We start from the raw sequence: 26217 nt of genomic DNA, 5'->3' as shown, positions 1-26217 counted from the left end.
ATTTACTAAGGAAACTGGCATGGAGTCAATGGAAATGAGGCAAACAAGTAGTGAGGTCATGGAACTTATACAGATTGAAGAGGAGGATGTGCTTGCTATCTTGAGACAAATCAGAGTAGATAAATCCCCAGGACCTGACAGGGTATTCCCTCGGATCTTGAAGGAGACTAGTGTTGAAATTGCAAGTGCCCTGGCAGATATATTTAAAATGTCAGTATCTACGGGTGAGGTGCTAGAGGATTGGAGGATAGCTCATGTTGTTCCATTGTTTAAAAGAGGCTCAAAAAGTAATCCGGGAAATTGTAGGCCGGTAAGTTTGATGTCTGTAATAGGTAATTATTGGAAGGAGTTCTAAGAGATAGGATCTACAAGTATTTTGATGGACAGGGACTTATTAGGGAGAGTCAACTTGGCTTTGTGTGTGGTAGGTCATGTTTAACAAATCTGTTAGAGTTTTTCGAGGAGGTTACCAGGAAAGTGGATTAAGGGAAGGCAGTGGATGTTGTCTACGTGGACTTCAGTAAGGCCTTTGACAAGGTCCAGCATGGAAGGTTAGTTAGGAAGATTCAGTCGCTGGGTATACATGGTGAGGTAGTAAATTGGATTAGACATTGGCTCAATGGGAGAAGTCAGAGAGTGGTAGTGGAGGATTGCTTCTCTGAGTGGAGGACTGTGACTAGTGGTGTGCCACAGGGATCAGTGCTGGGTCCATTGTTATTTGTCATCTATATCAATGATCTGGATGATAATGTGGTAAATTGGATCAGTAAATTTGCTGATGATACAAAGATTGGATGTGTAGTGGACAGTGAAGAAGGTTTTCAAAGCTTGCAGAGGGATTTGGACCAGCTGGAAAATGGGCTGAAAAATGGCATATGGAGTTTAATACAGACAAGTGTGAGGTATTGCACTTTGGAAGGACAAACCAAGGTAGAACATACAAGGTAAATGGTAGGGCACTGAGGAGTACAGTAGAACAGAGGGATCTAGAAATACTGATAGAAAATTCCCTAAAATTGGCATCACGGGTAGAGAGGGTAGTAAAGAGAGCTTTTGGTACATTGGTCTTTATAAATCAAAGTATTGAGTATAAGAGTTGGGATGTTATGGTGATGTTGTATAAGGCATTGGTGAGGCCGAATTTGGAGTATTGTGTACAGTTTTGGTCACTGAATTACAGGAAGGATATTAATAAAGTTGAAAGAGTGCAGAGAAGGTTTACAAGGATGTTGCAAGGACTTGAGAAACTGAGTTACAGAGAAAGGTTACAGAGTTACAGAGAAAAGAATAGGTTAGGACTTTATTCCCTGGAGCGTAGAAGAATGAGGGGAGATTTGATAGTGGTGTATAAAATTATGATGGGTATAGGTAGAGTGAATTCAAGCAGGCTTTTTCCACTGAGACTAGGGGAGAAAAAACCAGAGGACATGGGTTAAGAGTGAAGGGGGAAAAGTTTAAAGGGAACGTTGGGGAGGGGCTTCTTCACACAGAGAGTGGTGGGAGTGTGGAATGAGCTGCTGGATGAAGTTGTAAATGCGGGCTCACTTTTAACATTTAAGAAAAACTTGGACAGGTACATAGATGAGGGGAATATGGAGGAATATGGGCCAGGTGCAGGTCAGTGGGACTAGGCAGAAAAACAGTTCAGCACAGCCAAGAAGGGCTAAAAGGCCCGTTTCTGTGTTGTAATGTTCTATGGTGCTATGGTTCTAAGCGCAAAAGGGATGATTCATTTTGCATCCTTGCAGAAGGAAGAAGACCATTAGCATTTTTTCTTTAAAAAAAAACAGACAAGATCTGCTTGCACTGTTGCACAAGATGACCACAGTTACGGTGAGCTGTCTTGGAAGAAACGTAATGAGTCATAAAGTCATAACACATGATCCAAGCAGAGAGGGAAATGGAATAAGTTAACAGAGCAGAGGAGCCCAGGTACCCAATGTGGATCTTCGTTACTGTAGATGGAAGTGAGCTCCTGCTGGACATGTAACATCATTCCTGAGAAGTTGGCAAGGAAGTTTAGCGACAAAATGTAAATTGAAGTTAGAAATCCAAAGTACAAAGGGCCATTAATTGTGTTTGAAGAGTACAGTGTGCCAATCCTTGGTAGAGTGCAAAGTCCAGCAAGTGGAATCACTTACAATTTAAAGAGACAGTACAGCACAATGCAGGCCCTTTGGCCTACAAAGCTGTGCTGAACATGTCCTTACCTTAGACATGGATAGCACATGCAAGTTCTGCACTCAGAAAATTAGAGATAAATCTCCATGGCTGGGCAAAATGTACCCAGCCAAGTTACTATGGAAAGAAATGGCTGTGTCTTCAGCAATGATCTTTGTGTCCTTACTTCCACAAGACTAGTACCATAAGATTGGAGGGTGGCTTGTTAAGCCTTTGTTCAAGAAAGGTAGTCAGAATAAATCTAGGATTTATAGATCAGTGATCCTTACACCTGTGGTGGGAAAACTATTGGAGAGGATTCTTAGAGTTAGGATTTACAGTATAAGCATTTGGAAAGCATGGTCTGATTAAGGGTAGTCTGTATGGCTTTGTGAGAGGCATGTCATATATCACAGCACTAACTGAATTCTTTGAGGATGTGTCAAAACTGAAGGTAGACCAGTGGATGTGGTGTACAAGGCATTTGACTAGGTTCCCCATGGCCACCTCATTCAGAAAGCCAGGAGGCATGGGATCCAGGGAAACTTGGCTGTGTGGTTCAGAATTGGCTTGCTCACAGAAAGCCGAGGGTGGAAGTAGATGGAGTGTATCCTGCCTGGAGGTCAGTGACCAGGGTGTTCCTCAGGGACACCTGCTGTTTGTGATTTGGATGAGGAAGTGGAAGGATAGGTTAGTGAGCTTGCAGATGACATGAAGGTTGGTGTTGTGGATGGTGTGAAAGGTTGTTGTAGGTTACAATGGGGACATTGAGTGGACGCAGAGCTGGTCTGAAAAGTGGCAGATAGAATTCAATCCTGAGAAATGTGAAGTGATAGGCTTTGTTGGAATGTTGAATTTGAAGAAAGAATGGTAGGATTCTTGGCAGCATGGAGGAACAGAGGGAGTGATCTTGAGGTCCTCATCCATCGATCCCACAAATTGCCGTGCAAGTTGATATGGTGATTAAGAAGAGTATGAAGTGTTATCCTTTGGTCAGGAGAATGAGTTCAAGAGCCACTAGGCAATGTTGCAGCTCTATAAAACTCGGGTTAGACCACACTTGGAGTAGTGTGTTCCGTCTGATCACTTCATTATAGAAAAGGTGTGGAAGTTTTAGAGAGGGTGCAGAGGAGATTTGCTGCATATGGGTCGGTTGATAGGAGGCATAGATTGAGGAAACAAACAGACATTTTCCCAACTGGAAATGGCTAACAATAGGGGGCATAATTTTAAGGTGATTGGAGGAAAGTACAGGGGGAATATCAGAAGTAAGTTTCTTTACACAGAGGGTGGTAGGGATGTATGGAACATTCTGCCGGGGGGTAATAGAGGCAGGTAGATTAGGGCAATTTTAGATAGACACGTTGATGAAAGAGAAGTGGAAAGCTATGTATGTGAGAGGGAAGGATTAGTTAATCTGAAAGACTGTGGAACATCATGAGTCAAAGCACTGTGCAATATTGTTCTGTGTTATATTACTCCCTCTAAACCTCTTCTTCCTAACTTTAAAATATCCAATCTAATAATAGTCACCTATTCGACTGGGGAAAAGTTTACAACTATCTACCTGATCTATGACCCTAATGATTGTGTGCATCTCAGAATAAATAATGCAAAACAAAAACAGCAAAAGTAGTGAGGTAGTGTTCATGAGGTCATAGTCTGTTCAGAAATCTGATTGCAGAGGGGAAGAAGTTATTCTTAAAACATTGACTGACTGTCCTGTACCTCCTCCCTGATGGTAGTCATGAAAAGAGGTGCATTCCACACATCTACCACTGATTTTTTTAAAAACTACTTCTAATATCTCCCTATACATTCCCCATATCACCTTAAAATTAAACCCTCTTGTATTTGCTATTTCTGGCCTGGGTGATGGGGTCCTTGGTGGTGGATGCTGCCTTCTTGGGGCATCTCCTTCTTGGGGCATCTCCTTCTTGGGGCATTCTCCTTGACGGTTTGGAGGCCAGTGTTGGTGTGGCAGACCACAGTATGTGCGCTTGCAACACTGTGTGTCAGACAGAGTGGTCAGCAGCACTGGGGCTCCCCAGGGGGCTGTCCTGTCTCCCTTTCTCTTTACCATCTACACCTCGGACTTCAACTACTGCACAGAGTCTTGCCATCTTCAGAAGTTTTCTGATGACTCAGCCATAGTTGAATGCATCAGCAAGGGAGATGAGGCTGAGTTCAGAGCAACTGTGGGAAACTTTGTCACATGGTGCGAGCAGAATCATCTGCAGCTTAATGTGAAAAAGACTAAGGAGCTGGTGGTGGATCTGAGGAGGGCTAAGGCACCAGTGACCCCTCTTTCCATCCAAGGGGTCAGTGTGGACATGGTGAAGGATTACAAATACCTGGGGATACGAATTGACAATAAACTGAACTGGTCAACGAACACTGAGGCTGTCTACAAACACTGAGGCTGTCTACAAGAAGGGTCAGAGCCGTCTCTATTTCCTGAGGAGACTGAGGTCCTTTAACATCTGCCGGATGATACTGAGGATGTTCTACGAGTCTGTGGTGGCCAGTGCTATCATGTTTGCTGTTGTGTGCTGGGGCAGCAGGCTGAGGGTAGCAGACACCAACAGAATCAACAAACTCATTCGTAAGGCCAGTGATGTTGTGGGGATGGAACTGGATTCTCTGACGGTGGTGTCTGAAAAGAGGATGCTGTCCAAGTTGCATGCCATTTTGGACAATGTCTCCCATCCACTCCATAATGTACTGGTTAGGCACAGGAGTACATTCAGCCAGAGACTCATTCCACCGAGATGTAACACTGAGCGTCATAGGAAGTCATCAAACTTTACAACTCCTCCCTCAGAGTGTCAGACACCCTGAGACAATAGGCTGGTCCTGGACTTACTTCCACTTGGCATAATTTACTTATTATTATTTAATTATTTATGGTTTTATATTACTATATTTCTACACTATTCTTGGTTGGTGCAACTGTAACGAAACAAAACCCAATTTCCCCTCGGGATCAATAAAGTCTGTCTGTCGATGATGGGGCTGGCTGAGTTTACAACACTCTGTAGCTGTTTCCAATCCTGTGCTGTGTACATGCGTAGGGTTGAATGACAATAAAGTTGAATTTGAACTTGAACACTCCAGGCACGGGTTTCACTACCCTCCCAGGTACACCATCAGGCCCTACATGCATCAAATAGTCATCAGGCATGCTGGTCTCCAAGAAGAGCTGCTTCAATGATTATCAACTGGTGAGGTTGGTGATGGCTAGAATTAACTTCTGCCCAAGCAGTTTGCTTATCACTACAATAGGTCTACAGCTGATGCAATCTCTTTGACTCTCAGCTGAGATTTGGATCACCTGAACAACGGGGCCTGATGCCTTATGAGGTTTCACCCTCTCAACGGATGTTCTGATATCGGTCTACAATAGGTCTACAGCTGATGCAATCTCTCTGACTCTCAGCTGAGATTTGGATCACCTGAACAACGGGGCCTGATGCCTTATGAGGTTTCACCCTCTCAACGGATGTTCTGATATCGGTCTACAATAGGTCTACAGCCATTGCAATCTCTCTGACTCTCAGCTGAGATTTGGATCACCTGAACAACGGGGCCTGATGCCTTATGAGGTTTCACCCTCTCAACGGATGTTCTGATGTTGGTCTCCAAGACAGTGACCACAGGGATTCACCAGATGCTGTGGCTATTTGCATAGGTGTAGTTTTATGCTCCATTTCAAAGCAGGAATAAAAGACATCAAACTCCATGGGGAGTGAAGCACCGTTGACAGTCTGTTGGATATCATCAAGTAGGAAGTACCCCCATACTTGAAAGATGCATACCGTACCACAGCAGACGTGCACTCGATTGTGTCTCTAACTTCACATTGAATTGCCTTTTCTCTCTCACGATGGCCTCCCATAGGTTGAATATAGAGTTCTTGGAGGACCCTGGATCGCTGACCTTAAGCACCATAGATCTAGCCCTCAATAAACTGCAAGTCCACAGCTTCTTATACTGTGGGTGTCCAAAATAACACACAATGTTCCAGATATGACTTTACCAATGTTTCATGATGCTGTGCCATAATTTCCCTTGTCTTACTATGCTCCACTGACTGAAGACCAGTGCCCTTTACCATTCTATGTAGCTATGCTGCCACCATCAGGAAATTTTGAATTAATATCCCGTAACATCTAAGTCATTAAAATATTTAACAATCAATGAGCATTCCTGTAGTAGAGGTCCCAGAACTGGTCCCTATGCTGGTAAAGCATACAGTACAAATCTTCCTGGTAGTAAAGTTCCTTTTATCAATCTATCTGGTAGTAACACACTCAAAATGCTGGAGGAACTCAAGCAACATCTATGGAAATGAATAACAGTCAATGTTTTGGACCAAGACACTCTTTCAGGGCTGGAAAGGTAAGGGGAAGACACCTTTACTGGGGGGGAGGAGGAGGATAGCTATACATGAGTTTGTGGTCAAAGAGTCGGAGAGGTGAGAGAGTATCCCACTGAACTCCCCTTGAAGAGGAGATTTAAACGTCTTTAGGGTAGGCAACCCTCACTGAGACTTCACAGTGGGGAAGCAAATGGTAAACATGAGACTGTCTGCAGATGCTGGAAATCCAAAGCAACACATGCACGCGTTCTGGATGGGTTGAGACCCGAACGGTAGATGGCACCTTCCTGAAGCGCCACCTTTGGAAGATGTCCTCGGGGGGAGGGCGGGGGGGGGAGCCTGTGCCCGTGAGGCAGCTGGCTGAGTCTGTGACCTTCTGTAGCCTCTGACGACCTATGCATTGGAGTCTCCATACCAGACAGTGACGCAATCATCCAAAATGCTCTCCACTGTACACATGTAGAAATTTGCGCAAGTCTTTGCTGACATACCAAATCTCCTAAAACTCCAAATAACGTATAGCCACTGTCGCACCTTCATCATGATTGCTTCAATATGGTAGGCCCAGGATACAAGGTAGATCCTCTAAGGTGTTGATGTCAGGGAGGTGGAATTGCTCACTCTTTCGACAGGTGGCACATGGCTACCTTTTGCAGGCTGCACACAAAACTTCTAGATATGCCTAGATATTGTCAACAGTTTTGGGTCCCTTATCTCAGAAAGGATGTGTTGCGCTTGTAGAGAGTCCAGTTCATAAGGATGATTCTGGGAATGAAGCAGGTTAACATATGAGGAGTGTTTGGCAGCTTTGGGCCTGTATTCACTGGAATTTAGAAGAATGCATGGGGATCTCATTGAAACCCCCTGTATGTTGAAAGGACTAGATAACGTGGATGTGGAGAGGATGTTTCCTCGGGTGGGGGTATCCAAAGCCAGAGAGTACAGCTTTAAAATTGAGGGGTTGGTTGGGGCATCAAGGGATATGGCGAGAGGGCAGGTGTATGGGGTTGAATGGGATCCAGGATCACCCTTGATGAAATGGCAGAGTGGATTTGATGGGCTGAATGGCCTAATTTTGCTCCTATGTCTTATGGTCTTGTACCTGTTCTGAACTACTATCGATGCAATTTACAACGTGTGTTTTAACTTAAGCAATGTGAAATAAACTAGCAATTTTTACAGTCTTCTGAAGGACTAAGTAGACTTAACTTGCAGCATCTTTAAGTAGTTGAAGGTACCTCACCACCGCGGGAAAAGAAGGAGGAAGGAGGACTCCAAGCCAGACTAAAGCATCGAGGTGTAAAACTTCATCTACGTAGTATCTTGTTAGAAAATGTACAGTCTCTGGAGAACGAGATTGAGGACCTAAGGGCAAGATTGTTGTATTGGAGGGAAATGAGGAATTGCTGCATTCTATGTTTCACGGAGACATGGCTTACAGGGGACAAGCTGGAGGTATCAGTAAGATCCGAAGGCTTCCTGATCCACTGCTGATTTGAAGAGGGCAAAAGGTGGGGGTCAGCGTTTCATGATAAGTTCTTCACGGTGGGATGATGTAGCATTATCGTATTCTTGTTCCCCTGACCTGGACCAAATACTGGAAATGAGATTAGTACTTGATGCTCCCTTGGAGAAGCTGGATCAAAGGGATCATTTCCAATGCTGTTTAATTCTAACTAGCTGTTCCAGCGACAGAGCCTGAGATAATTTTGGGCTTCAATTCAATCCCTCCTGCATTCATGTGGAAAAATTCCAGCTTCCTGAAAAATGTAGATAGAGAAATGCAACAGCTCCACCTTTAAGTGGTCTTGAACCTCAGGACTATCCAGTAATTTATACTCCCCTTTCATTATAGATTTTACAGGATATGCAACCATATGACTTGGGATTATATAAGCATATGCAGAGTTATACCTGCAAAAATAAAATGATATTTGGTAGAGAGTGGAATCCAGGTATCTCCAGGTGAAAAGTCCTGAAATTTCAAAAGGGCACAGATAAATGATATACAAAGCCACTGAAGACCAGGTGACTGGAAATCAAGTCAAGTTTATTGTCATTTTGTCCATAAACTGCTGGTCCAGTACACAGTAAAAATGAAACAACGTTCCTCCAGGACCCTGGTGCTACATGAAACAACGCAAAAAACTACACTAGACTATGTGAGTCAGCACAAGGCTACACTAGACTACGTAAAACAACATAAAAACCGCACAGGACTACATAAAGTGCACAAATCAGTGCAAGGCAGTACAATAATTAATAAACAGGACAATAGGCACAGTAGAGGACAAATTCCAATATAATAATAGATGATGTAGATGTCAGTCTAGACTCTGAGTATTAAGGAGTCTGATGGCTTGGGGGAAGAAACTGTTGCACAGTCTGGTCATGAGAGCCTGAATGCTTTGGTACCTTTTGCCAGATGACAGGAGGGAGAAGAGTTTGTGTGAGGGGTGAGTGGGGTCCTTCACAATGTTGTTAGCTTTGCGGATGCAGCGTGTAGTGTAAATGTCCGTGATGGCGGGAAGAGAGACCCCAGTGATCTTCTCAGCTGACCTCACTATCCGCTGCAGGGTCTTGCGATCCAAGACGGTGCAATTCCCGAACCAGACAGTGATGCAGCTGCTCAGGATGCTCTTGATACATCCCCTGTAGAATGTGGATAAGTATTCCTGGAAACGTGGTGTGCAGTGATATTGTCTGTCAATGCAGAATAAATTAATATTTTCCTCCTGATGAAAGGTCTTGGCCCAGAACGTTGACTGTACTCTTTTCCATAGATGCTGCCTGGCATGCTGAGTTCCTCCAGTATTTTGTGTATGTTGTTTGGATTTCCAGCATCTCATATTTTCTCTTGTTCGTGATTTATTTTAATATATAATCTGATTATCCATGAAGATGAAAATCTCCACTTTACCCTTTCATCTATAAGTTACTAAATTGAGCAAGACAAAAATAAGTACAAATATTAAATTGTAAATATAGTCTAATGATGGGTAACAGGATGACCAATGGAAACGGGAAAGCTGGATCAAATATGACTGTCTTTTCAAAGAACAAGAGGTCAACTGGCTTTCTATATCTAAAAGTTTCTGATTCTATCAATTGAGAGCGTTGTTCATTCATCAATCATGGTCTTTCCATGACCATGACAGTTCTTAGCAAATTCTTCTCCAGAAGTAGTTTGTCATTGCCTCCTTCTGGGCAGTGTCTTTACAAGATGGGTGACCCCAGCCATTATCAATACTCTTCAGAGATTGTCTGCCTGGCGTCAGTGGTCGCATCACCAGGACTTGTGATATGCACCAGCTGCTCATGCGACCATCCACCCCCTGCCCCATGGCTTCACGTGACCCTGATTGGGGGTGGGGGAGGGGAAGAGGGGCTAAGCAGGTGCTACGCCTTGCCCAAGGGTGACCTGTAAGCTAGAGGAAGGAAGGAGCACCTTACACCTCTTTTGGTAGAGATGTAACTCCACTCCGCTGCCCACGAGAGCTTTGAGACAGGTCTGTGGAAAAACACTTTCTTTGCATTTAAAAGGCTTTATTTCATTCTAATTTCCTTATTAAATATGGACTGCAAATTTTCACCATGCTGACACTTATGTGAGGTTAGCCAATGACAATCAGCTGATAATCCTACTATAGTAATTATGCTCTTTGAAGAAAATAAATCACTAAGGTGAGGATGTTGCTGGCAAGACTAGCAATTGTCCATATCCAATTTCTTTGAGAAGGCGGTGGCAATCTCACTCCTTTGATTCACTGAAGTCCTCTGGTGAAGATAACCCTGGGTGATAAAGGGTATGGAATTCCATGGTTTAGACACTGAGTGAACAGCTCCTTATTGACGAAGTTGGAGAATAACCTGAGATTGAGGTGACATCCTGTGCCTGCTGCCCATTGCCTACTTGATGGTGGAAGTCACTGGTTTGTGAGGTGCTTTAAGAGCAGACTCTGTGAGAGTACGACTTTGTATTCTCACACACTGGAAACAGCAGTGCACAACTTGCGGAGGAAAATAACGTCTAGGCTGTGTGATTAGGCGCCGCACAAGTGGATGAGGTGAAGGTGTGAATGTGAGCTCAGTGGTTGATTTGGAATCAGTGGGCCAAAGGAGATAGAACCATAGAACATTACAGCACAGAAACAGGCCTTTTGGCCCTTCTTGGCTGTGCCAAACCATTCCTCTGCCTAGTCCCACTGACCTGCACCTCGACCATATCCTTCCATACACCTCTCATCCACGTACCTGTTTTTTTTTAATGTTAAAAGTGAGCCTGCATTCACCACTTCAACCGGCAGCTCATTCCACACTTCCACCACTCTCTGTGTGAAGAAGCCCCCCCAATGTTCCCTTTAAACTTTTCCCCCTTCACCCTTAACCCATGTCCTCTGGTTTTTTTTCTCCCCCAAGCCTCAGTGGAAAAAGCCTGCTTGCATTCACTCTTATCTATACCCATCATAATTTTATATACCTCTATCAAATCTCCCCTCATTCTTCTACGCTCCAGGGAATAAAGTCCTAACCTATTCAACCTTTCTCTGTAACTCAGTTTTTCAAGTCCCAGCGACATCCTTGTTAAACTTCTCTGCACTCTTTCAACCTTATTAATACCCTTCCTTTAATTTGGTGACCAAAACTGCACACAATTCGGCCTCACCAATGTCTTATAGACAATAGACAATAAACAATAGGTGCAGAAGTAGACCATTCGGCCCTTCAAGCCTACACCGCCATTTTGAGATCATGGCTGATCATCTACTATCAATACCTGGTTCCTGCCTTGTCCCCATATCCCTTGATTCCCCTTGATAACCTATCTAGCTCCTTCTTGAAAGCATCCAGAGAATTGGCCTCCACTGCCTTCCGAGGCAGTGCATTCCAGACCCCCACAACTCTATGGGAGAAGAAGTTTTTCCTTAACTCTGTCCTAAATGACCTACCCCTTATTCTCAAACCATGCCCTCTGGTATTGGACTCTCCCAGCATCTGGAACATATTTCCTGCCTCTATTTTGTCCAATCCCTTAATAATCTTATATGTTGCAATCAGATCCCCTCTCAAACTCCTTACTTCCAGCATATACAAGCACAGTCTCTCTAACCTCTCTGCGTAAGACAGTCCGGACATCCCAGGAATTAACCTTGTGAATCTACGCTGTGCTTCCTCTACAGCCAGGATGTCCTTCCTTAACCCTGGAGACCAAAACTGTACACAGTACTTCAGGTGTGGTCTCACCAGGTCCCTGTACAAATGCAATAGGATTTCCTTGCTCTTGTACTCAATTCCCTTTGTAATAAAGGCCAACATTCCATTAGCCTTCTTCACTGCCTGCTGCACTTGCTCATTCACCTTCAGTGACTGATGAACAAGGACTCCTAGATCTCTTTGTATTTCTCCCTTACCTAAATTTACACCATTCAGATAATAATCTGCCTTCCTGTTCTTACTCCCAAAGTGAATAAGCTCACACTTATTCACATTAAACGTCATTTGCCAAGTATCTGCCCACTCACCCAGCCTATCCAAGTCACCCTGAATTCTCCTAACATCTTCATCACATATCACACTGCCACCCAGCTTAGTATCATCAGCAAACTTGCTGATGTTATTCTCAATGCCTTCATCTAAATCGATGATGTAAATCGTAAACAGCTGCGGTCCCAATACCGAGCCCCACTAGTGGCACCCCACTAGTCACCACCTGCCATTCCGAGAAACACCCATTCACCGCTACCCTTTGCTTTCTATCTGCCAACCAGTTTTCTATCCATGTCAATGTCTTCCTCCCAATGCCATGAGATTTGATTTTACCCACCAATCTCCTATGTGGGACCTTATCAAATGCCTTCTGAAGATCGATGTTCACTACATCCACTGGCTCTCCCTTGTCTAACTTTCTGATTACATCCTCGAAAAACTCCAATAGATTAGTCAAGCATGATTTACCCTTGGTAAATCCATGCTGGCTCGGCCCAATCCTATCACTGCTATCTAGATATGCCACTATTTCATCTTTAATAATGGACTCTAGCATCTTCCCCACTACTGATGTTAGGCTGACAGGTCGATAGTTCTCTGTTTTCTCCCTCCCTCCTTTCTTAAAAAGTGGGATAACATTAGCCATTCTCCAATCCTCAGGAACTGATCCTGAATCTAAGGAACATTGGAAAATGATTACCAATGCCTCCGCAATTTCCAGGGCCACCTCCTTTAGTACCCTAGGATGCAGACTATCTGGACCTGGGGATTTGTCAGCCTTCAGTCCCATCAGTCTTCTCATCACCGTTTCCTTCTGAATGTCAATCTGTTTCATTTCCTCTGTTACCCTATGTCCTTGGCCCATCCATACATCTGGGAGATTTCTTGTGTCTTCCTTAGTGAAGACAGATCTAAAGTACTTGTTAAATTCTTCTGCCATTTCTCTGTTTCCCATAACAATTTCACCCAATTCATTCTTCAAGGACCCAACATTGTTCTTAACTATCTTCCTTCTCTTCACATACCTAAAAAAGCTTTTGCTATCCTCCTTTATATTCCTGGCTAGCTTGCATTCATACCTCATTTTTTCTCCCCGTATTGCCTTTTTAGTTAAGTTCTGTTGTTCCTTAAAAATTTCCCAATCATCTGTCCTCCCACTCACCTTAGCTCTATCATACTTCCTTTTTTTTAATGCTGTGCAATTTCTGACTTCCTTTGTCAACCACTGTGGCCCCTTTTCCCCCTTTGAATCCTTCCTTCTCTGGGGGATGAACTGATTTTGCACCTTGTGCATTTTTCCCAAGAATACCTGCCATTGCTGTTCCACTGTCTTTTCTGCTAGGATATCTGTCCAGTTAACTTTGGCCAGCTCCTCCCTCATGGCTCCATAGTCTTCTTTGTTCAACTGCAACACTGACACCACCGAGCTGCCCTTATCCTTCTCAAATTGTAGATAAAAACTTATCATATTATGATCACTACCTCCTAATGGCTCCTTTACTTCAAGATCGCTTATCAAATCCTGTTCATTACATAACACTGGTCCCTGTCCCTGGTCAGCTCTTGTACAAGCTGTTCCAAGAATGTATCCCGTAGACACTCTACAAACTCCCTATCCTGGGGTCCAGCACCAACCTGATTCTCCCAGTTCACCTGCATTTTGAAATAACTACTGCGACATTACCTTTGCCACATGCCAATGTTAACTCCCTATTCAACTTGCACCCTATATCCATGCTACTGTTTGGTGGCCTGTAGACAACACCCATTAGGGTCTTTTTGCCCTTACTGTTCCTCAGTTCTAGCCACACAGACTCTATTTCTCCTGATCCTATGTCCCCCCTTGCAAAGGACTGAATCTCATTCCTCACCAACAGGGCCACCCCACCCTCTCTGCCCACATTTCTGTCCCTGCGATAGCACATATATCCTTGTACATTCATTTCCCAGGTCTGATCTCCCTGCAGCCATGTCTCCGTTATCCCAACAATGTCATAGTTACCCATTCGCACCTGAGCTTCAAGCTCATCGGCTTATTTCTGACGCCGTGCATTCATATATAGAATTTTTAGCCCATTTCTCCTCTCTCTGTTTGAATCGCTGCCTATTGTGCTTAACCCAGCTCCCCGAACTCCCATTGGGCTATACGCCCCTAGAATTTTGTTTGTCAACATTCTAACTCTTATACTCAATACTCCGATTTATAAAGGCCAATGTGTCAAAAGCTCTCTTTACAAACCTATCTACCTGTGACGCCACTTTTAGGGAATTGTGTATCTGTATTCCCAGATCCCTCTGTTCTACTGTACTCCTCAGTGTCCTACCATTTACCGTGTATGTTCTACCTTGGCTTGTCCTTCCAAGGTTTCTATGATGTTTGATGTTCTTTGATGTTTCTCTGGTATATGAATCTCCTCTTCTAAATTATTTGAAAGTTTTTCCTTCTTTTGGTAGATATTAACAATGGAAGTAAATATCACTAAAATAGTAAACACTGGCTTTATTTGTCTCATGTGCATCAAAATATTGAAACAACCAAGTCCAATCAGCAAGGTTTGCGCAGGGGCAAGTGTGTGTCACGTTTCCCTGTCAACCTAGCAGGACCGTAACTTACTAACACTTACACTACCATTACGTCTCTGGAATGAGGGAGGAAACCAGAGCACCGGGAGGAAACCCTTGCGGTCACGAAGAGAACGTGCAAACTCCTTATAGACAGTGGCAGGGGTTGAACCTGACTGATGATTGCTGGCAGTATAAGGTGATTGGACTAACTTCTGCTGATCTATTCCCAACCAGTGTTGCTAAATAGAGAGAGTTCTACCTTTCTGTTGCATTTTTATAGTCTCCTGGCATCTCAAACTGCTTAGCAGCACAAGATTTAACACTTCGAGTATACTAGCTATTGTAGTGTAGGCAAAGTGTGTACAACAAGCTCTAACATCTTATTGACTAGATTATCTTTGCTAGTAATTTTTAGTTTCCAGGGAAATGGGGGTAACTTTCTTTCTCTATTCCAAATGTTCCCGATGTTGGGGGAGGGGGGGTCCAGAACCAGAGGCCACAGTTTAAGAATAAGGGGTAGGCCATTTAGAATGGAGTTCAGGAAAAAGTTTTTCACCCAGAGAGTTGTGGATCTGTGGAATGCTCTGCCTCAGAAGGCAGTGGAGGCCAATTCTCTGGATGCTTTCAAGAAAGAGTCAGATAGAGTTCTTAAAGATAGCGGAGTCAAGGGATATGGGGAGAGGGCAGGAATGGGGTACTGATTGTGGATGATCAGCCATGATCACCTTGAATGGTGGTGCTGGCTCAAAGGGCCGAATGGCCTATTCCTGCACCTATTGTCTTTTGTCAAATTAATGGCAAGGAATCTTTTATATTTTCTTGAGGAAACTAGAAATGTGGATAACTGGATCAGCAAATTTGCAGATGGCTCCAAGATTGGGGGCGTAGTGGACGGCAAGGAAGGCTGGAAAAATGGGCTGAAAAATGGCAGGTGGAATTTAATGCAGGCAACTGCGAGGTCTTGCACTTTGGTAGGACCATCCAGGATAGGTCTTGTACAGTAGGGCACTGACAAGTGCAGTAGAACGAAGGGATCTGGGAATACAGATCCATAATTTTTTGTGAGTGGCGTCACGGGTAGATAGGGTCATTAAGAAAGATACATAAATCAAAGTATGAAGTATAGAAGATGCGATATTATGTTGAATCACAAACAAGAGAAAATCTGCAGATGCTGGAAATCCAAGCAACACACACAAAATGTATTTTGTTTGCGGATGTTATGTTGAAGTTATATAAGACATTGCTGAGGCCTAATTTGAAGTATTGTGTGCAGTTTTGGTCACCAACCCTACAGGAAAGATGTAAATAAGGTTGAAAGAGTATGGAAAGTTAGAAGAATGTTACCAGCTCTAGAGGACCTCAGTTATAAGGAAACATTTAAATGAAATACTTTATTGCTTGGAACATAGGAGATTGAGTGGAGATTTGTTAGAGATATATACAATTCTGAGGGCTTTTTCCACCGAGGTTGGGTAGAACTACTACTAGAGGTCATGGGTTAAAGGTGAAGATATAAAGTTTAAGGGGCAGATGAGGAGAAACCTCTTCACAAAGATTGTGATGAGAGTGTAGAACAAGCTGCCAGCACAAGTGGTGAATGTAAGCTCAACTGCAATGTTTAAGGGAAGTTTGGATAGGTACATGGATGGTAGGGGTATGGAGGGCTGTGGGTGGATGGTCCCGGTGCAAGTCAATGGGAATTGGCAGTTTAAATGGTTTCTGCACAGACTAGATGGGCCAAAGGGCCTGTTTCTATTTTGTACTTTTCTATGACTCTAAGCCAACAGAGTTTTGATTTGATGTCACATTTGAAAGTTTGTTTTCTTAATTTATAGTGAAAAATAAAGAAAGGGTTAATAAATTGCTCACCTGTTAATCCCCCTTTTTCTCTTGGGTTTTGCAGAGCTATGGCATTATAGGAATTTCCTAGTTGTCTCTCCTGAAGTATAATATATTTCTATTTGCATACACCAACCTGCATCCTAGGATGTTTTTTACAATGTGACTCTTCCCCACTGACATCCAAATTCTTCTTTTTTTCTTCTTGGTCTGTCTTTTTTTGGGTTCTTCAGGTTTCTTGCTCTGTGAATCAGCGTATTTGCAGATGACACCAAGATTGTGGGGGGGGGGGGTGTAGTAGACAGCAAGAAAGCCTATCGTGCACTTTGGGAGGACCAACCAAGGTAGGTCTTACATGGTGAAAGGTAGGGCACTGACAAGTGTGGTAGAACAAAGGGATCTAAGAATACAGGTCCAAATTTGTTGAAAGTAGTATCAAAGATAGATAGGGTTGTTAACAAAGCTTTTGGCACATTGGCCTTCATAAATCAAAGTATTGCGTCTGAGAGATGGGATGTTATGTTGAAGTTGTATATGAAATTGGTGAGACCGAATTTGGAGTATTGTGTGCAGTTTTGGTCACCTATCTACAGGAAGTTTTAAATAAGCTTGAAAGAGTAAGGAGAAAATTTAGAAGTATGTTGCCAGGTCGAGAGGACCTGAGTTATAAATTATAAGCAAACAAATCTCAAGGTTGTATAATTTATACATCGTTTGATATAAATGTACTTTGAATCTTTGGAATAATGCATAGGATGTTTGACGTTTATGTATACCATCTGAAAAGATACTCATTTATATAAATATCTTTCTACAGACAGAAAAGAGATCGTGAAAATACCTTCAACTTTGGAAGTTGACGTGAGGGACGTCACAGAGGAACAGAAAGATCTTACATTCATCAAACCGTTATCATTGACTGATATTTCAAACCAACCTCAAGACACGTTTCCAATAATCGCTGAGATCGTGGATGCCCCAGACCAACAAGCTCCTTTCAAAGCTGAATGGTTCAGTTTACTTAAAAAGGGCAGAAATATAATAATTTACAAGAAAGTGGTGTTGAAGCAAATTCTTGCAACATCAGTACACAAGAAGATTTCTCATCATTTTCTAATCTCTGAACATTATAAGGGAACTTTCAAAAGACGTCCACGGGAGTTTCCAACTGTATTTGATCTCAGCAATGCCATAACCGAAGAAGACCCATTATGCATTGTGGTTACAAATGACTGCACATGGAATGAAGATGAATTATCTTCTCTCTGTGTTGGGGACCGCTTGGTTACTATGTTTAAGAGTACTTCACAAGTGACCATTGATGGTGTCCTTCAGAATTTGGATGTGGTTGTGTGCAGCAAGGTCCCAGAGGATGAGGAGGAGGATGAGGAGGAGGGGGATGCTTCCCAGATTCTTAAGCTTCCCCTTTACCTGGAGGGTCGATTTGTAGAAGAACTCCGTGACACAAAGAAATACAAATTCTCAGAAATATATGAAAAATTCAAACTCCCTTTACAAGTTAAGGTCACGTCTAAAGATCCTTTCTTACCGAATGACACCTTGACATCCTTCCCAACAATCAGACTGGAGGAGATCTTTGAGATGCCTACTTTAATTGTCAGCTCTCTGGACAATCCTTCTGAGTGCTTCTCAATCCCAGTAGAATGGGTGACTATGACCGTCCAAGTCTTGGAAGATTATTGTGGAAAAGGCTTCTGCTACGAACATGTGGCCACAGTAGAAGAATTAACCAACTTCATGTACTATAACCTGTGGAAAGGGTCTACTCAGACTCAATGTCCTCCACCTCGGCCTCCTAAACGACTTAGCAAAGGAACTCTCTCAGTACCATCCATCCCAGTTAAAAATCCTTCTAACTCTTCTCTTCCAGACAACAATCAGGTCAAACCACCCTCACTTCCTGAGGTAAGAACCTTGCATTTTAACAGTAAGTACAGTGTGTCAACGTGCAGAGATTAGCCTTAGGGCTGCATATATTCACTAGAGTGATGCTGGAATTATGAAATAAGATTGGCTTTTATTTCTATGAATACAAATCATGGCTTCCATGAGATGTTTTTGATGAATAATGGAGAGAAACTATTTCCTTTGGTAATGATGTGTAGAACAGCTTCAGCTGTTCAGTGGGAGAAGACTCTCGTGTGAGGTGCAGTACACTTCACACCTGAGCTCCAGTTGCCCTTCACAATCCAGGGCCGCTTGTGCCACATCCCTGTAGCACACAAGTATCTCCGAAAGGACATCAATATTCTGACCATCAGTGCACAGTGATGGTTTCATATCCTGCACTTTTGCCATCATTGATGAAGATGGCAGCAGCTCTGTGAGATAAATTCAGCGCAAGATCTTGGTGGTCTTGTATCATTAGTAGGTAGGTAGGTCGCATCCAGAATTTTTTCCCGGTAGCAGACGATTTCCTTCCACGCCGCTCTGACGTATTGGGAGATCGCGTACTAGGCAAATTACCTTCATTGCCTTCTGCCGGGTGAGTTTTTTCTTTTTTTTTAAGAGATCACCAGCTCTTAACGGGAGCCGGCTGGATTTGAACTTGGGACCTCCCACCCCGTGGTCCAGCGCTGATGCCACTACGCCTCTTATCATTAGACAAGGCTATAAAATGGAAGAGTGCAAGTTAATTAAAGACCGTTTTCTCCCCGCCGCAACTTCTACTTCCAGCACCTGCAAGCTCTCTGATGCTGCCTACGATTGTCTATGAAAAGGTAGTTCTCTCTCTACCATTCTGGGCCCCAAACAGTACTTCCAGGTTAGGCAACACAATGTGAATTGGGAGACCTTTTCGTCGAGCAGCTTCACTCCATCCGTCACAAAAAGCCATGATCCCTGCTGACCATCCATTTCAATTCTACTTCCCAGTCCCATTCTGACATGTCAATCTACGGGCTCCTCTACTGCCGTAATGAGGCCACACTCAGGGTGGAGGAGCAACACCTTGTATTCCATCCGGGTAGCCTCCAACCTGATGGCATGAACATAGATTTCTCAAACTTCTGATAATTGTCCCCCCTCCCTCCACCATTCCCCATTCCCATTTCCCTCTCACACCTTATCTGCTTCCCTGCCCATCACCTCCCTCTGGTGCTCCTCCCCCCCTCCCTTTCTTCCATGGTCTTCTGTCCTCTCCTATCAAATTCCCTCCAGCCCTTTATCTCTTCCGCCGATCAACTTCCCAGCTCCATGTTTCCCTCCCTCCCCCTCTCCCGGTTTCACCTATCACCTGCCACCTTGTACTGCTTCCTCTCCTCCTCCTACCTTCTTAATCTGGCTTCTTCCCTCTTCCTTTCCAGTCCTGAAGAAGGGTCTCAGCCTGAAACGTCGACTGGATTCACACACATCACAAGTTACTTAACACAAGAAACTGGATGTAAAGCACCCAACGCACACAAACTAGAAACTCAGCAGGCCAGGCAGTATATATGGAAAAGAGTATAGTCGACGATTTGGGCTGAGACCCGTCATCAGGACTGAAGCTTTTCTTTTCTCCAGTGCAGATGAAGGTTCTGGGCCCAAAACGTCAATTATACTCTTTTCCATAAATGCTGCTTGGCCTGCTGACTTCCTCCGTTGGCGCATGGCCAAGTGGCTAAGGTGTTGGTCTAGTGATCTGAAGGTCGCTAATTCGAGCCTCAGCTGAGGCAGCATGTTGTGTCCTTGAGCAAGGCACTTAACTACACATTGCTTTGCGACGACACTGGTCCTAGTGCCCTTCCCTTGAAGAACATCGGTGTTGTGGAGAGGGGAGACTTGCAGCATGGGCAACTGCTAGTCTTCCATGCAACCTCACCCAGGCCTGCGCCCTGGAAACCTTCCAAAGGCGCAAATCCATGGTCTCACGAGACTAACGGATGCCTATTTTATTTTGCTGCGTTCCCCCAGCATTGTGTGTGTGTGTGTGTGTGTGTGTGTGTGTGTGTGTGTGTGTGTTACTTGGATTTCCAGCATCTGCAGATTTTCTCTTGATTGTAAACCACTCTAGTAGTATTTTCAATGTAAATTGCTCAAGCTTAATAATTCTGGTGAAATTGTGCCCTAGGAGAGGTTAGGATTAAATGTGATTCCAGCTAAACATACCAAAGTTGTATGAAATTACACCCAATTTTTTTCCCTTTATGTTTGCTTGGCTCCAAGTTCAAGAGGGTCACTTTATTACAAATATCACTTGCCAGAATTTAATCAGTTTCTTAAGACAGTTATGTCCTCTGCTGCTAACTCCATAGCAATGCAATTTTTATTCTTGGTTACCCGGAGCCTGTCTAACAATGTCTGTAATGTCCAGTTAGGACCTGGATCAGATTTATTATCACTGCCTTGTATGACATGAAATGTGTTGCTTTTCAGCAGCAGTGCACAAAGATAAATATATAAAGCCTTAAAAATGAATAGCACAGCAGTATCAGTCGACTGTTCAGAAACCTGATGAGGGGTAGGAGAAAAAGCTGTTTCTGAGTCATTGAATATGGGTCTTCAGGCTCTTGTACCTCCCCGAGGGCAAGTCTCGGATGGTGAGGATCTTAAATGCTGGATGCTGCTTTCTTGATATACAGTCAGTTTATACCCGCATTAAATTTCTTATAATACGATAGTTTCCAGTGTCCTTTGAATTTCACTTTTGTACTAAGGATTCACTGATTCTTAATAATGCCTGTGAGTGTCTTTTTTTTCTTTATTAACAGACAGACATACTTTATTGATCCCGAGGGAAATTGGGTTTCGTTACAGTCGCACCAACCGAGAATAGTGTTGAAATATAGCAATATAAAACCATAAATAATTAAATAATTCATAAGTTATTCCAAGTGGAAATAAGTCCAGGACCAGCCTATTGGCTCAGGATGTCTGACACTCTGAGGGAGGAGTTGTAAAGTTTGATGGCCTCAGGTAGGAATGACTTCCTATGACGCTCAGTGTTGCATCTCGGTGGAATTTCATTGGTGATAGCTAGAAACATTGTGTGCGCCTAGGATGATTTAATTGAAAGGATGAATAGGGCAAAGAGAAAGATTCTCTTCTTCAAATTCTGTATAAAGACTTTCCTTTGTTCTTAAAGGTGGGTAAATTGTGTTGGCAAATCCTACTCAAACCACAGAAATTGGGTGATTTGTTTTTTAAAAAGGCTATAGAAACTCATCATTATCATTATGCGCCATGTCGTATGACATCATCATTATGCGCCATGTCGTATGACGTGGGCGATCATGGTCCTTCCATGAACATGATGGTTCTTGGCAAATGTTTGTGCAGAAGTGGTTTGCCATTGTCATCTTCTGGGCAGAGTCTTTACAAGTCAGGTGACCCCCAACCCCCAGCCATTACCAGTACTCTTCAGAAATTGTTTGTCCGGCATCAGTGGTCGCATAACCAGGACTTGTGATACGCACCAGCTGCTCGTACGACCATCCACCACCTCTTCCTGTGGCTTCACATGACCCTAATTGGGGAGCTAAGCAGGTGTTACTCCTTGCTGAAGGGAGACCTGCAGGCTAGCAGAGGGAAGGAGTGTCTCATACTCCTTTGGTAGAGACATCTCTCCATCTTGTTGTGAAATTTTGTGGTTTAAACTTACAGTACAAAGGACTGACCACAAATTTATTTTGGGTGATGTTTGTGCTACTCAAAGTGAGTCTGAGGCTCACGTTTTTCTGTACTTGATTAGACATCAACATTTTCATTAGGTGCATGCAAAATAATATTTGGCCTGCTTATAGTGTTACCTTTATTCTTGCATTCCCATTTCTCTCCTTCAAGGATATGCCTGTCTCTCACTTCTCCTTCAATTGCCCCTTATTTATTTTCCCTCTTCCTCCTTTATTCAGTTCTTTTCCTCCATTTTTCAGCCTTGTTTCTACAGATGTACCGTGGGGAGCATTCTAACTGGTTGCATCACAATCTGGTATGGAGGGAAGGGGGATGCGCTACTGCACAGGATCACAGTAAGCTGCAGAGAATTGTAAACTTAGCTCCATCATAACCTTTATACTTTATTGTGTTACGTAACCCCGTAACTGGGTCACTTACCAGCAAAGATAGAGAGGTCCGTTGAAGTCTGATGGCACTATTTTTAAAAGTATTTATTGATAAAGGGGCACAAAAATAAGATTAATGCAAACATACAGATAATATACGTCATCAATACTAAATCTAAAAGTGCGGGTATAATAATAATCAATACGAAATAGCTCTATCGTTGTCTAGGGGATAATGTATTGTCCGATGGAAATATAGAAGTCACTGTTAGTTCGTTCAAGCTGCAGCGTTTTGGGTTTAAGAGAGAGACGGGTTAAACTTGCCCAGTTCTTTGATGATGCCAATCCGTTGAGTCAGGGGGAGTTGGTTTCCCCATTGTTCCCCGTGGTACAAGCCACTAGTTCCAGGCAAACGGAACTGAACGCACTTGGCCTCCTTCCAATGGCTTCCGCTATTATGGGATCGCTAGCGTTTCTTCTGGTGTGTCTGAGGGACTGTTCCCACTGACCCTCTTTTATCCTGACTCACAGGATCTCAGATGTCAATCAGGTTGGGGGTGATGTAATCCCTCCCTCAACCAGCCCACTTTCCCTGAGGGCTTCCACGTAGCATAGTATTTCAATCCACAAGTTCGTCTCCAAGAGACAATGGCCGTGTCCCGTAGCTTTATATTGCCAGGGGAACGAGACATTCCACACGTCTCTCTCTCATTTCCTGGGTCTCCTGACCCAACCCAATAGTGATCTTGTGATTCTCACAAAGGAGGGGGCTGCAGGCGTAACAATTGTCACCAAACAATTGATACTAGAGCGTACAATCATCACAGTGATATTTGTTCCTGCGCTTCGCACTCCCTGAAGTACAAATTGAAATACATATAATAAAAATGTAAATTATAAATCATAATTAGAAAATAGAAAAGAGAAAGTAAGGTAGTGCAAGTCAGGTCCAGATATTTGGAAGGTACAGCCCAGATCCGGGTCAGGATCTGTTCAGCCATCTTATCACAGTTGGAAAGAAGCTGTTCCCAAATCTGGCCGTACAAATCTTCAAGCTCCTGAACCTTCTCCCAGAGGGAAGTGGGACAAAAAGTGTGTTGGCTGGGTGGGTAGTGGGTCTTAGTAGTATCCTGGACATCTTCAAAAAGGTGGCATCCATCACTCAGGACCCCCATCACCCAAGGCAAGCCCTCTTCTCATTGTTACCATCAAGAAGGAGATACAGAATCCATAAGGCACACACTCAGTGATTCAGGAACAGCTTCTTCACCTTGGCCATCCGATTTCTGAATGGACATTGAACCCATGAACACTACCCCACTTTTTTTTTCTAATGTTTACACTACTTATTTAATTTAACTATTTTACAACTACAGTAGATCTACTCCTCAGCTTTTTATATCTCCGGTCCTGGCAAGGGGTTTGTGTCTAAAATGTTTTTTTCTATAGTTGCTGCCTGGCCTGCAGAGTTCCTCCAGCATTTTGTGAGTGTCGCTTGGATTTCCAGCATCTGCACATTTTCTCTTGGTTGTGGAACAGGAGTAGCCTTTTAACACTCCTGTACTATTCACTATGAGGGTGTCTGATCTGCTCCAGGCTGTGACTGCTCTGGGGGGGGGGGGGGAGAGAGAAAGTTAGTCTTCAATAGGTAAGAAGATGAGGAAAAGGTGTGTGTGTGGGAGGAAGAATGCCTGTAAATGGGTGTGTCAAAATACATTAAGCTCCTTGGTCATCTTGATCAGACATGATGAGGGTTTTGGCCTGAAACATCAACTGTTCATTCACATCCATAGATGCTGCTGAGTTCCTCCAAAATTTTGTGTATGTTGCTTTGATCAATGTTGTTTTGTTAACAGTAGAGTGACTCAATTTGCCCAGCAGGCTAGCTTATACAGGTAGGATACAAAAAAAACCTGAGTCAATTTGATACAAAAAAAGAAAATGTAAAGTATTGGAAAGTTTGGCAGGTTAGGCGATGTTTGAGGAAACAGTTTGTGTTTCAGATGAGGGACCCTTCATCAGAACTGAGAAAGAGAGAAGTAATTAGGTCTAATTTGCAGGAAAGTATGAGTGGAACAAAGATCTTCGGACGAGCGGACCCAGGTGCAGAGTAAACTCAGGACCCGATAGTAGAAATTAACAATCAAGATTTATTTGGAGAATAATACAGGGAATAATCAAACTAGGAGCTCATTTACTTGGGGCTCGAACACACAGAACTCAAATCCAGGAGTCAGCAATCAGCACTGGCCCAGAATAACCTCAAATAGAACTTAAAACCCAGGAAACCCGTGCGTGTCAAAATCAAAAACTAGTAAGAACGAGAATGAGCAACACAAAAAAACACAAGTGTTAGCTTAATGATAAAAGTAGTCATTAAAGTTCAAAGTAAATTTTATTATCAAAGAATATACGTCACCATATACAACCCTGAGATTCATTTTCCTGTGGGTATACTCAGCAAGTCTATAGAATAGTGACTATAACAGGATTAATGAAAGATCAACCAGAGTGCAGAAGGCAACAAACTGTGCAAATGCAAATAAATAGCAATAAATAACGAGAACATGAGATAAAGTGTCCTTGAATTGAGATCATTGGTTGTGGAACCATCATTAAATAACTCTAATAAAGCCAATTAAATGACGTTCAGGAGTTGCAAGATCTGCCGCTACCTGCTGGTTCGAAGGGTTCATGACAGGTAAAGTTCAGCCATGTGATAGATGGGTCAGACGGCTATGACAATGGCTGTGTAATGTGTTGTTTATGTGGCTTAGGCATACTAAGAAATGCCAAGAAGACCGGGGGAAAAGGTGGCTGATAGAAATGGGTCCTTTATGAACATGTCATCTAAAGCTCCAAAATTCAAAATGCTGCCTCGTACCCCAACAGAAGATGAAGTGTTGTTCCTTCAGCTTGGATTAGGTCTCATTGGAGCAGTGTAGACAGCCACTGAAAGCGACCAAATGGAAGCGGAACGGAGAAATAAAGCTGCAGACAACTAGGCTCCGGGTCACTCCTGTGAACTGGGCACAGGTGCTTAACAATGTGATCACCAGTCTGTAGCAACAAACGTTCTTCTGGAGGAACTTTGTGGGTTGAGCAGCATCTGTGTGGGGAAAGGAATTGCCAACATTTTGGGCTGAAACACTATATCAGGAATTTTCTTCCCTATCCACCTCTCCACCACCCACCCGGCAGATGTTGCTCCAGCCCTCTGAATTCCTCCAGCATATCATTTGTCAATCCAGTTTCCAGCATCCCAATCTCCTCAGTCTGATAGAATCTGTTCCAGGTTACTAAAAGAGGCAAATGAGGAGATTCTGGGGCTTTGAGCGGAGAGGAGCCGGTGTTGTTCCTTTGTTTAAGAAGGAATAACCCAGGAAATAGGGTATAGAGATGTCCTTCTCCTTCACAGAATGGGTTTCCCTTCCTCCACCATTGATGCTGCCCTCACCCACATCTCCTCCATTTCTCAGCCATCCACACACTGCTGCCTTAACAGGGATGGGGTTCCTGGTGTCCTTACCTAAAACCCACGAGACTCTACATCCAACACGTCATTCTCCACAACTGCTATCTCCTATCATAAGCACATCTTTATTTCCAACCCCCCACTCTTCGCTTTCTTCAGGGATTGCTTCCTCCATGATTCCCTTGTCCATTTGTCCTTCCTTACTGATCTCCCTCCCAGACTTATCCCTGCAAGTGGCCAAAGTGCTACACCTGCCCATTCACCTCCATTGTAGACATTGACAGACCTTCCAGATGAGGCAACAC

At 43.4% G+C, this 26217-nt stretch overlaps 1 protein-coding gene across 1 annotated transcript in view; it reads left to right on the top strand.

The window, feature by feature from the left end:
- The window catches only part of themis2 (thymocyte selection associated family member 2), a 79594-nt gene that overhangs the window by 34237 nt on the left and 19140 nt on the right, over positions 1–26217 (top strand). Inside the window, exon 4 of the mRNA XM_059949294.1 lies at positions 17253–18361. Coding sequence (XP_059805277.1) covers positions 17253–18361 — 1109 coding nt within the window. The remainder of the gene's footprint in view (positions 1–17252; positions 18362–26217) is intronic.

This window comes from Hypanus sabinus, chromosome 24, assembly GCF_030144855.1.
Source record: "Hypanus sabinus isolate sHypSab1 chromosome 24, sHypSab1.hap1, whole genome shotgun sequence".
Lineage (NCBI taxonomy): Eukaryota > Metazoa > Chordata > Chondrichthyes > Myliobatiformes > Dasyatidae > Hypanus > Hypanus sabinus.
The sequence above is the reverse complement of the archived record's forward strand: the minus strand, read 5'-3'. Positions and strand labels throughout refer to the sequence as shown.